General features: G+C 43.9%; 1 protein-coding gene across 17 annotated transcripts in view; it reads left to right on the forward strand.

Moving 5' to 3' along the window:
• LOC143287646 (uncharacterized) overlaps positions 1-12500 on the forward strand; it is a 378570-nt gene that overhangs the window by 88083 nt on the left and 277987 nt on the right. For all 17 annotated transcript variants that reach the window (XM_076595773.1, XM_076595775.1, XM_076595774.1 and 14 more), the window contains exon 2: positions 3274-3411. In XM_076595773.1, the coding sequence (XP_076451888.1) occupies positions 3274-3411 (138 nt within the window). The remainder of the gene's footprint in view (positions 1-3273; positions 3412-12500) is intronic.

Here is a 12500-nt window from a genome sequence, read left to right on the forward strand (position 1 = left end):
AATTAACAAGGCTCACTTACTATCCATATGACAAAGCTCCCCCGAAGACGATAGTGTGGTTGCATATAATTATGGCTGGGTGAAAACGGTCATATTCGTAAAAGCCCAATCGCAAATACGAGTGAATATGAAAGTTGCAGTACGTGAATGCAGAAGAATAAGAATAAGAAGAAGAAGCTCCATATTTCAAACCCTGGCTAGGACGTTTTGGAGTTTTATTTCTCTGTCACCCATATTTTACATAATGCTAGCTGATGGGGATGCAAGCAGAAATGGGTTGAATCATGGGGCTTCGTCAAGTAAAGAATTAATGATTAACAGTGCATGTTCTTGTTCAAAATCTTCAGCGTATACTTTCTGTTCAAGCGCAAGTAAAGGATTCATGATTAACAGTGCATGTTCTTGTTCAAAATCTTCAGTGTATACTTTCTGTCCGAGCGCAAGTAAAGAATAAATGATTAACAGTGCATGTTCTTGTTCAAAATCTTTAGCGTATACTTTCTGTTCAAACGCAAGGAAAGGATTAATGATTAACAGTGCATGTTCTTGTTCAAAATCTTCAGTGTATACTTTCTGTTCAAGCACAAGTAAAGAATTAATGATTAACAGTGCATGTTCTTGTTCAAAATCTTTAGCGTATACTTTCTGTTCAATCACAAGTAAAGAATTAATGATTAACAAACAATGCATGTTCTTGTTCAAAATCTTCAGTGTGTACTTTCTGTTCAAGCGCAAGTAAAGAATTAATGATTAACAGTGCATGTTCTTGTTCAAAATCTTCAGTGTGTACTTTCTGTTCAAGCGCAAGTAAAGAATTAATGATTAACAGTGTATGTTCTTGTTCAAAATCTTCAGTGTGTACTTTCTGTTCAAGCACAAGTAAAGAATTAATGATTAACAAACAATGCATGTTCTTGTTCAAAATCTTCAGTGTGTACTTTCTGTTCAAGCGCAAGTAAAGAATTAATGATTAACAGTGCATGTTCTTGTTCAAAATCTTCGGCGTATACTTTCTGTTCAAGCGCAAGTAAAGGATTCATGATTAACAGTGCATGTTCTTGTTCAAAATCTTCAGTGTATACTTTCTGTCCGAGCGCAAGTAAAGAATAAATGATTAACAGTGCATGTTCTTGTTCAAAATCTTTAGCGTATACTTTCTGTTCAAGCGCAAGTAAAGAATTAATGATTAACAGTGCATGTTCTTGTTCAAAATCTTCAGTGTATACTTTCTGTTCAAGCGCAAGTAAAGAATTAATGATTAACAAACAATGCATGTTCTTGTTCAAAATCTTCAGTGTGTACTTTATGTTCAAGCGCAAGTAAAGAATTCATGATTAACAGTGCATGTTCTTGTTCAAAATCTTTAGCGTATACTTTCTGTTCAAACGCAAGGAAAGGATTAATGATTAACAGTGCATGTTCTTGTTCAAAATCTTTAGTGTGTACTTTCTGTTCAAGCGCAAGTAAAGAATTAATGATTAACAGTGCATGTTCTTGTTCAAAATCTTTAGCGTATACTTTCTGTTCAAGCGCAAGTAAAGAATTAATGATTAACAGTGCATGTTCTTGTTCAAAATCTTCAGTGTGTACTTTCTGTTCAAGCGCAAGTAAAGAATTAATGATTAACAGTGCATGTTCTTGTTCAAAATCTTCAGTGTGTACTTTCTGTTCAAGCGCAAGTAAAGAATTAATGATTAACAGTGCATGTTCTTGTTCAAAATCTTCAGTGTGTACTTTCTGTTCAAGCGCAAGTAAAGAATTCATGATTAACAGTGCATGTTCTTGTTCAAAATCTTCAGTGTGTACTTTCTGTTCAGGCGCTTGTTTCAGTTTCAGTTTCACTTTCTCAAGGAGGCGTCACTGCGTTCGGACAAATCCATACACGCTACACCACATCTGTTGAGCAGATGCCTGACCAGCAGCATAACCCAACGCGCTTAGTCAGGCCTTGAGTGCATGCTTACATATTTGTGTACCTATGAAAGTGGATTTCATTTTATGTAATTTCGCCAGAGGACAACACTCTCGTTGCCCTGGGTTCTTTTTCAGTGCGCCAAGTGCGTGCTGCACACGGGACCTCGGTTTATCGTCTCATCCGAAAGACTAGACGCTCAGTTTGATTTTCCAGTCAAACCTAGGAGAAAGGGCGAGAGCGGGATTCGAACCCACACCCTCACGGTCAGGCGCTTGGAAACGGCGAAGTACATGTGAAATACAATAAAAAAAAACAACAACTAAACATCGGAAGGGCGAACTGAGGAGATAAAGTTTCGCACAGATAAATAAAACCACCTAGTTATAGGAAATTAACTCTTATCTACCTGTGTGGAAGCAGATAGAAAGCGTTAATTAGCAGAGGGCGAGCAGTTGTGTAGCTTCTGAGTTTCTTCAATGAACAAAAGTTACTGAACTTGTGTGTTCTTTGGTGACTGTTGTGATAATGAAGAGGACGTGAAGACCAACACGGTGACGATTGTAATGATTGACTAAACAATAATAACAAACAAAAAAGCGACTTCGATAGTCAACTGATGAGGCGATAGATACGATGACGAAGAAAATAAGGACGATGAAGGCTATGAAAATGAATGTGTGTGTGTGTGTGTGTGTGTGTGTGCGTGCGTGCGTGCGTGTGTGTGTGTGTGTGTGTGTGTGTGCGTGCGCGTGCGTGCGTGTGTGTGTCTGTGCGTGTGTGTGTGTGTGTGTGTGTGTGTGTGAACAGAATATGATAGAATAAGGTTTTATAAGACACGAAGCACACGCACAAATGAATAGTAATCGCCATGTCTTTGTCAAGCGTCCGAACACGAATGCTCCCAACAACGGTTGAACATCGCTCAGTAACATTTACTCCGAACATTACCTGTATTGTCAGATCATTATGTATCCTGTGTGTGCGTGTGCACTACCACCTACCTGCATTGTTAGATTACTACGTATCCTGATTTTCCCAATGTGTGAGTTACGAACAGTACCTATATTATAAGTTAAAATTTTTTTATTTAATGTAATTCTCTTTGTGGACCAGGAACACTACCAGTATTGATTATTTAATTTAATTTAATTTAATTTATTTATTTATTACTTTCTCAAGGCCTGACTAAGCGCGTTGGGTTACGCTGCTGGTCAGGCATCTGCTTGGCAGATGTGGTGTAGCGTATATGGATTTGACCGAATGCGGTGACGCCTCCCTGAGCTACTGATACTGATACTGATACTGATAGATCATTGAAGGCTATAATTATGATTAGGTGTGTGTCCATGTGTGTGCAGGCCGAACGTGTGTCCATACCAGGACGTGGAGATGGTGGTGGTACGACAGCCGTGTGTGCAGGCCTTTACCAGACTGGTGAAGGTGTGGAAACCTCACTGCGGGTACACACGAAACTGGTGTGTCGGCTATGAGAGGAGGTAAGGATGAAAAACATTTTGGCGCGGGTGTTTCTGGTCTGTCCGTTTGTGTGTTTGTATTTGTGTTTGTGTCTCTGTGCTCCTCTTTGTGTCTAGGTCTTTGTATCGTTGTGTGTCTCTATGTCTGTCTTTCTTCCGTCCCTATCTCTTTTTTTTGTTGTTGTTCTGTTTAACTGTCTGGCTGCCTGTCTGCTTGTCTGTCTGTCTGTATCTCATGCATCATATATTTCTCTCTCTCTCTCTCTGTGCGTGCGTGCGTGCGTGCGTGCGGAGGCCTATGTCTCTGTGTGTGTTCTCTGTTTGTCTGTCTCTCTGTCACTCTGTCTGTGTCTGTGTCTCTCTCTCTCTTTCTCATGTCCTTTTTGTTTTTCGCACATCTTGCTTTTGTACCCCTCCCTCTCCTCCTCCGCTTCCTTCTTCTTCTTTTTGTTATTGTTGTTGCAAAACATTCGTGTTTGTTCTCCATCTCGGTTGTGTTGTTTTTTCTTCGCCTGCTTGCCGTTCTTTCCGATCAGCACCTCAGTCTATCTCTCACTGTCTCTCTGTCTCTGAATGACTGACTGTCACTGTCTCTCTCTCTCTCTCTCTCTCATGTGCAGACACGTGCTTGTGCACATGCACTCGCACACTAACACACACACACACACACACACACACACACACACATATATCTATATATATATGTATTTTTTTCAATGTAAAACTAGCGGGGATTCCGTCTCGCCAAGTGCATTACGTAGGCCGCATGACGTTTTATGAGACAGAGCGTAACGAGCGTGACGTGTTAATAATGGACGACAGAAAGACAAATTACAGGCGGCGTCACGGCACTGTTCCTGTCCCACACAGTCTCTACCCCCCCCCCCCCCAGCCCCCTTTTCTTCTCTCGTTGCCTGTCTTCATTCTCCACGGGGCCACAGAGCTCTCAGCAGCGCACCTAGTATTGGGGTTCAACTCCAGGGGAACGTTCCCAACACCAGAGAGGTTTTTTTTTTTTTTTTTTTTTTTTCCTGTTGCTTCAGAGGAAAGTTTCTAGCACCAGAAGAAAGAGAAACACCCGTAGGTGCTGGGGAGGACCCAGAGAAGCACTGTCTCCACCCGCCCTTGGAACAATCCTCCACCACCCTTGGAGGCGCCTGCGCTGTGTTCACGATGGGTGCAGGCACGCACAGGACACTCCATTACTGTTGCTTCAGAGGAAAGTTTCTAGTACCAGAAATTTTTATTTATTTAATTTGTTTTTCAACTAGTTCCAAGGGAAAGTTCCCAGCTCTACTTTTGCCTGTAACTCTATAGGAATGTTCCCAGCACTATTGTGTTTTTCTGAGGATTAACTCTCTCCATCCGAACGGCGAAAGAGACGACTTTAACAGCGTTTCATCCCAATTACCATTATCAAAATATTACAAGCGGAACGCTCTTATCCTGAAGAGGTGAATGTTGACAAAGAATACCACAGTTCTGACGACGGAAGCTAAAGGTTGGGTCATTCAGCCACCCACTGGACATCCGAGGGGTCTGTGTAGAGGAGAAGAGAGGACCGGCCGTACTGAGTGAATTAAAAGGAAAGTTCCCAGTGCCAAGGTTTTTTCCTCTGTAGCTCTAGAAAAGAACTTTATCAACGAAGAGCGTTTCTGTAGCTTCAGGTGAATCGTTCTAAGCGCCAAAGAGTTTTTTGTCCTGTAGTTATAGAGGAACGTTCCCAGTTTTCTGTCGCTCCGAGGGAAAGTTCCCAACGCCAAAGAGTTTTTTTTTTCTGTCTAAAGCTTTAGAGGAAAGTTTTCAACGCCAAGATATTTTCTGTAGGAATGGGAAACATTCCCAGCGCCAGCAAGTTTTTTCTGTAACTCCAGAGGAAACTTCCAAGCACCAAAGTCTTTCCTGTAGCTACACGGGACGTTCCCAGCGGAGAGTTTTTTCTGTAGCTCCAGAGGAAAGTTCCAGGGACAAAGAGTTTTTCTGTAGCTCCAGAGGAAAGTTCCAGGGACAAAGAGATTTTCTGTAGCTCCAGAGGAAAGTTCCAGGGGAAAAGAGTTTTTTCTGTAGCTCCAGAGGAAAGTTCCAGGAACAAAGAGTTTTTCTGTAGCTCCAGAGGAAAGTTCCAGGGACAAAGAGTTTTCTGTAGCTCCAGAGGAAAGTTCCAGAGGTAAAGAGTTTTTCTATAGTTCCAGAGGAAAGTTCCAGGGACAAAGAGTTTTTCTGTAGCTCCAGAGGAAAGTTCCAGGGGCAAAGAGATTTTCTGTAGCTCCAGAGGAAAGTTCCAGGGACAAAGAGTTTTTCTGTAGCTCCAGAGGAAAGTTCCAGGGGCAAAGAGTTTTTCTGTAGTTCCAGAGGAAAGTTCCAGGGACAAAGCGTTTTTCTGTAGCTCCAGAGGAAAGTTCCAGCGTCAAAGAGTTTTTCTGTAGCTCCAGAGGAAAGTTCCAGGGGGAAAGAGTTTTTCTGTAGCCCCAGAAGAAAGTTCCAGGGGCAAAGAGTTTTCTGTAGCTCCAGAGGAAAGTTCCAGGATGAAAGGGTTTTTCTGTAGCTCCAGAGGAAAGTTCCAGGTGGAAAGAGTTTTTTTGTAGCTTCATGGAAACGTTCCAACACAGAGTTTTTCCGTATTTCAGAGGGAAAAACGTTTTTTGGTGAGTGTAACACCAGAAGAAAGTCCTCAACACCAGATAGTTTTTCTGTAGCTTTAGTGGAACGTTACCAGCGCTAAAGAGGTGTTTTTTGTGGCTACAGGGGAACCTATCCAACCACAAAGAGTTTTGCTGCAATTCTGAGGGGGCATTCCTAATGCCAAATAGTTTTCTATAGTTAAACGGAACGTTCCCAGCAACAGAGAGCTTTTTTCTGTAGTTCCAGAGGACAGTCCCAGTGCCCGAAAAAAACAACACCAACGTTTTAATGACAAAATCTGATGTCACCAGATAAACCGATTGCACTTTGAAGAGAACGACATTTTCGAGAAGCTTGCCTGCGTTTGAAAAACGGTGTTTCGGGGATGTGTGGTTGCCAAAGAGACACTGACAAACGTATGCAGCTGTCGTTTGTCGTCTGTTCCGTTCCAGCGAATTAACAAGAGTTGTAAATTGTATGAAGTCGGGTTCTTTTTGTTTGTTTAGTTGGTTTGTTTTCGGTCGTGTTTGAATGTCGGCGGGACTGTTGGAGTAGGGTTAACCTTGCATTGCGGTGTTTTTGTTGTTGTTGTTTTATACCAATGGCAGCAGCTGTTGTTTGTGTGTGTGTGTGCTCGGTACAGTCAGCAACAAATCATTCAACTTATCTGATCAAACACAAGTTTTGTCCAAACTTTCCCACGGGACCATTGTAAACAAATCTCACCTGAAGAAAGTTGTCTTGTTTTCGCTTTGTGATTTGTCTTGCTTTATTGCATATCAGTTGGCTCAGTGACAGGACCAAGGTGTTAATAAGGCTCCGTGGTGGGGTAAGATTTCCATTGGGTTTCACGTGCTTTCACACCCAGGTATTCATGAATGAAAGTTGAAAAGGTCCACACACACCTCCAGTCCTCATCTGTTTGTTTAATTTATCTTTAGCTCTGTTTGTCTGACTCTGTATCCTCTGTCTTCCTCTTTGACCTCTCTGCCTCTCTCTCTCTCTCTCTCTAGCAGCAGCAGCAGCAGCAGTAGTAGTAGTGGTAGCAGTAGCAGTAATAGAATAAAAAAAATGTAACACTTGTTATAAAAACTCAGGTAAATCAAAGGCGCAAGAAGACTATAATCAACATGTGTGTATGTCCCTCTCTATCCCTCTCTATTTGTCTTTGTCTCCCCCACCACCACTCCAGCCCCCTCTCTCTCTCAAATGTCTCTCTGACTATTCCTGGTTCTCTGTCCCTATTCGTCCCTACCTCCCCATCTTCCCTGTACCCACATTGCCAGTTCTCCTAGGATTTTCCGTGACTTCGCCAGAGAAGTTAACCTGCGTACGAACAGGGTCCGGGCATAGCAGTATGCGTGCACGCACAGTTGGAAAAAAAAACAAAAGCCCCACGAAGCCCCAACGTGTGGCACGTGCTGCGTGGCGTGGCGTGCGGTGCGCACAGCGTTAAACCCCTGCCAACGGTGCTCACAAGGCACCTTAACCCCTTCAGCTTCATCAGCTGTCCGTTCTTGTTAGGGTAATTCTCGTCCCGGTGTGTGCCAGTGGGCCTGACCTGCCTTGACAGGTCGGGGATTGGGGAGTGCATCCACTTTCCTCTTTTCTTTCTTTCTTTTTCTTTTCGTTTTTTTTTCCTTTTCTACCCTGTTGCTTTGTTTTTGTTTGTTTCCTTGTCTTCGTTTGTTTCTTTGTTAACTGATTTCGTGGCACCCTTTTCTTTTCTTTTCTTTCTTTTGTTTTTTCGTCCTTTCTTACGTTTCGCCATTTCTTGCTCCCCTCGTTTCGTTTGTCACTTTCTTGTTTTCATTTTCGGTTGTTGTTTTTTCTCCTTTCTTTCTTTCTGGTGAAGTTAAAGAGCGTGATTTAGTCCTGGTATGTGCAATCATGAGAGAGAGAGAGAGAGAGAGAGAGAGAGAGAGAGAGAGAGAGAGAGAGAGAGAAACACATTTGCAAATCAGCTAAGAAATAATGCTGTCTCATCTTCCCTGTCTCTCCTTTCTACCTCCCATTCCCCCTCTCTGTCACTTTGCGTAATTATCATGGGGCCCAACTTTGGGGTCTAGACGATGCTGCACTTTGAGAAAGTTCAATCCTTTTCACGAAAAAGAAAGTTTTCAGGATTGAATTTTAACATACTTGGAAGAAAAAGATAACAAATTTGGCTTAAAAAATCGTTGTTGTAAGTTATATCAGTTTGTCTTTGATTTTGTGTGGGAAAATCTAGGTGTGCGCGATGGCAAGTTAATTCAGCAAGACCTGATTGCGTGCAGTTAGCAATAGTGGCACTGACATGGTAAGAATGGTAACAGATTTTGCATGTATTGGACACGATGTTAAGATTTGTAGTAGAGTTGAGTTTAATGACCTTCCGGCAATGAGCCCTTAAGGTCAAGTTGTTCGTGGCTGTGGTCTTATCCATGGGGGTGTGGTGTGGTCAAGATGTTAAGATCTCTCTGCGAATGAAATTTAGACAGACGCCTGAAATTTATTTCGGCAAGGTTTCAGTTTGGAATTTCAGAGAATTCTCTGCATTACAATCTCTACAGGAAACATTTTACGTTTGACTGGAAATGTAGACCAGCTACGTTTTGTTTTATGTTGTTCTATTTCGTCTAATTTGAGAGTACAGAACATGTCACGTACATGCATGTCCCAATCAGTTTTGTTTAAGTCTGCTTCTGGCATCTGAACAATCTGAACTTCTTGTACTTGGCATTACATCTCCGATCTGTTGCAAGTCTAATTTTCTGCAAATACTGTGCTTTTTGTGCATTGTATTCTTTCGTTAGCGGCCATGGTCTTAACAATAAATGAAAAAAAATAAACATCCTTATCCGCATTCAATCAAAACGTTCCCGTCTTTAGAGGAAGAGATATTATATCTACTTCCAACAAAACCATTACACCCACAGCGGAACATGTCCTTCCTCTTTTATTCACAGTGTCTGTCTCTACCACCACCACCATCACCACCACCACCCTCTCCCGTTCCAACCATGACTGTCTTCTGTATGGTTACACCATCGTGTCAAAAGTTGTTCTTTTAGATTACCATGGTAGAAGAAAACAAGAAACAAAACAAACAAACAATACAAAACAAACAGCTGAAACCATTTCGATCAAAACAACAATAAACATTCGAAATATTTTCGATATAACTTTGACAATCAGTAGTTTGCTTTGATGTTGTGATCTTGACATTGGAATTATAATTTTGACTGATTTTTGAAGGGTTTTAGATTAGGGAAGAATATGTCAAAGGGCAGAGAAAATTATAATGTATCCTTTGCTTCTGTAGACTGTTTTCATTGGGAACAGCGGTTGTACAATGTTTTTCTTCCTCTGTTCCGTGATTTGACTGTGCATGATTTGACTGCGCAGCACGTGTGTGTGTGTGTGTGTGTGTGTGTGTGTGTGTGTGTGTGTGTGTGTGTGTGTGATTTGATTTACTTTACTGTACTTTAAAACAATGTACTGTGCTGTACAGTATTGTACTGTAGCGTAAAGGGTGAACGGAGATGAATCACATCTGCACTGAAGAAACGCGCGCACGTGATTTACGTCAGGTCAGCGTTGAGAGCTTTAAACATAACTTCTTTCATCTTAAATTGGATTCTGACGATTATTTAGTGTGTGTGTGTGTGTGTGTGTGTGTGTGTGTGTGAAATCGCGGGCATAAAACTAAAAGACTTTTTCTCCCCCGTCTGGAATTCACCGTACCAATGCACTCAGCGTTATGTGTGTGCAGTAATTGTGTTTTCCTCCCTGCCCCCCCCCCTCCGCCGTTGCCCTCCCCCCCCGTTGCCCTCCCCTCCCCCCCTTGCCCTCCCCTCCCCCCTCCCCCATCCTTGTGCCTCCGGATGTGTGCGGCGGGCAATCATCTTTGTGTCACTCCCTGTAACTGGTTCTCACTCAACCGTGCTTCACTTTGTCTCTCCCCCCCCCAGACCCCCCTCTCTCTCCCTCTCCTCTCCCCCCTCTCCTCTCTCTCCCTCTCCCCCCTCTTTCTCTTTCCCCCCTCTCTCTCTCCTTCCCTCTCTCCCCCTTTCTCTCCCTCCCCCTCTCTCTCTCCCTCTTTCTCTCTCCCTCTCCTCTCTCTCCCTCTCCCCCCTCTTTCTCTTTCCTCACTCTCTCTCTCCTTCCCTCTCTCCCCCTTTCTCTCCCTCCCCCCCTCTCTCTCTCTCCCTCTTTCTCTCTCCCTCTCCTCTCTCTCCCTCTCCCCCCTCTTTCTCTTTCCCCACTCTCTCTCTCCTTCCCTCTCTCCCACTCTCTCTCCCTCTTCCCCCCCTCTCTCTCCCTCTTTCTCTCTCCCTCTCCTCTCTCTCCCTCTCCCCCCTCTTTCTCTTTCCCCACTCTCTCTCTCCTTCCCTCTCTCCCCCTCTCTCTCCCTCTTCCCCCTCTCTCTCTCCCTCTTTCTCTCTCCCTCTCCCCCTCTCTCCCCCCCCACTCTCTCTCTCACACACACATTACCCAGCCCCTACCACCCCCACCCCCCGCCCTTCTCCCCCAACTCACTCCTCATGCCCCCCTCTTTCATTTCTGACTCAATTCAGTTTGGGTAGAGGGGAAGAAGATGCGGTGAGGAAGGGTGTGGGTGGGGGAGGGGGAGAGAGGAGGGGGGGTTCGGGGGGCGGGGGGGGGGGGGGGGACGGATGGGGGCAGGGGGGGGGGGGCGGAGAGGGAAGGTGGAGCAGGGATGACGGGGTGTGTGCTGGGGGGGTTCATCCTCTACTGATGGACCTCAGCACTCACACAGGTCATTCCCTTCCCAGCTCTTCGTTCGGAAGTTCGTCGTACCGTCGATGTTGGTGACCTTTTCAAGGTCGTTCAGTGCTGACCTCTCCAGTGCCCCTTCCTTTGGTGTTACAGTGGCGGTGGTAATGGGGGTCAGTCGTCTTTCGCCCCCATCTCACGCCCCCCCTCCCCCTCCCCCCTCTCTTTTTGTGTGTGTGTGTGTGGGGGGGGGGGGGGGGGGAGAGGCGTCGAGTTTGGGGACTGGGGGGCAGTTCATTTGTTTTACAATAGTTTTACAAGGCCGGGTAATAGGGGTCTTTCACCTTGACTCGCTTCCATTTGTATTTGAGTCCGACATGCGCTCATCTCTGTCACCTTTCACCGCTTCTTGGAGAACATTGAATGCCGCGTTTCCTCAGCTGCACAGCTTCAATCGCATTACTCCCTCGACGCTTGTTTCCCAGTCACATGAGCTGTCTCATTGTCTGACCATTGCAGTTTTTCGTGTGTGTGTGTGTGTGTGTGTGTGTGTGTGTGTGTGTTTTCCAAGGTCAAGTGTCTACCGCTTTTTTCTTTGTTCGGCAAAGTGGACGTGGCATATAATTATGGATCAGTCAGCGCGCTTTGATAGTTTTATGTGAAACTGGAATGTCTTCAAAACTTTTTGAAGCCTACGTACTCACTTAATCATTGGATATGGCATTGGCTGTAACATACTATATAAAACATGCTGTTTCAAAACACCTTGTAACCGCAATGAGTACTGTAAAACATGTTGTCTCAAAACACCACGTAATCGCAATAAGCGCTATAATCGTGGTTTAAAAAAAAAAATTTTTTCTTCTTCTTCTTCAAAATACCATACAATCGCAATAACTGTTGTAAAACACGATGCTTCAAAAAACACCATACAGCCGCAATCCATCGTTGTCACAGACACAAGGAGACAGTCGTGACGTATCGCCCCGGCACGTGAGACTCGTTCACACGCCTGGCTGCACTCTGTCCGCCCTTGGACCGCATGACAACACACTGCTCTGACAGTTCTTCTTCCTTCATTCTGTCGCTGTTTGCCCACAAGCACGTGCCTCGATAAGACAGGGTGTTCCCCCCACCCCCCCACCCCCGTCTGATTCACCTGATTCCGCGTGTGTCGTATCGTCGCTATCGGTAATAGATATTTTCCGAAACGTTGTTTCTTATAGGCCTATATGACAGCCGTAATACCCCTTTAGCTGGGTGATATTAAAAGCAAAGACGAGAAGAGGGCACAGTCACTGTCATGAACACACACATACCATTGGTAAAGCGCTTAGAGCGAGGATAGGCGCTGTATAAGTATCATCATCATCATCATCATCATCACCACTACCACCACCACCACCACCATTGTCGCAAGAAGAAAACAACAACATAAGAAAAAAAACATCACACCATCGTTTGAACTGCGTCAAACATATTTTTCAAATATATTGCTGTCGGTGTGATTTGGTGGAAACAGGAAGCCAGGAAAAGACAAATGTACAAGGAAACCTGGCGGGAAAAAAAAGGAAAAAGAAAAAACAAACAAACAAAACAATCATCAACATGTTTCATTCGAAACCAGAAAGATATTGGAAGGATTCGTTGAAAATATTTTCAGTGAAATCTGGTAGTCAACCATGTTAGTAAAAGGAAAATATAACAGCCTGAAAAATAAATTATAACACTCCTTTAAAAACAACAACGAAAACAGCACCAAACACAAC

Source organism: Babylonia areolata, chromosome 11, assembly GCF_041734735.1.
Source record: "Babylonia areolata isolate BAREFJ2019XMU chromosome 11, ASM4173473v1, whole genome shotgun sequence".
Lineage (NCBI taxonomy): Eukaryota > Metazoa > Mollusca > Gastropoda > Neogastropoda > Buccinidae > Babylonia > Babylonia areolata.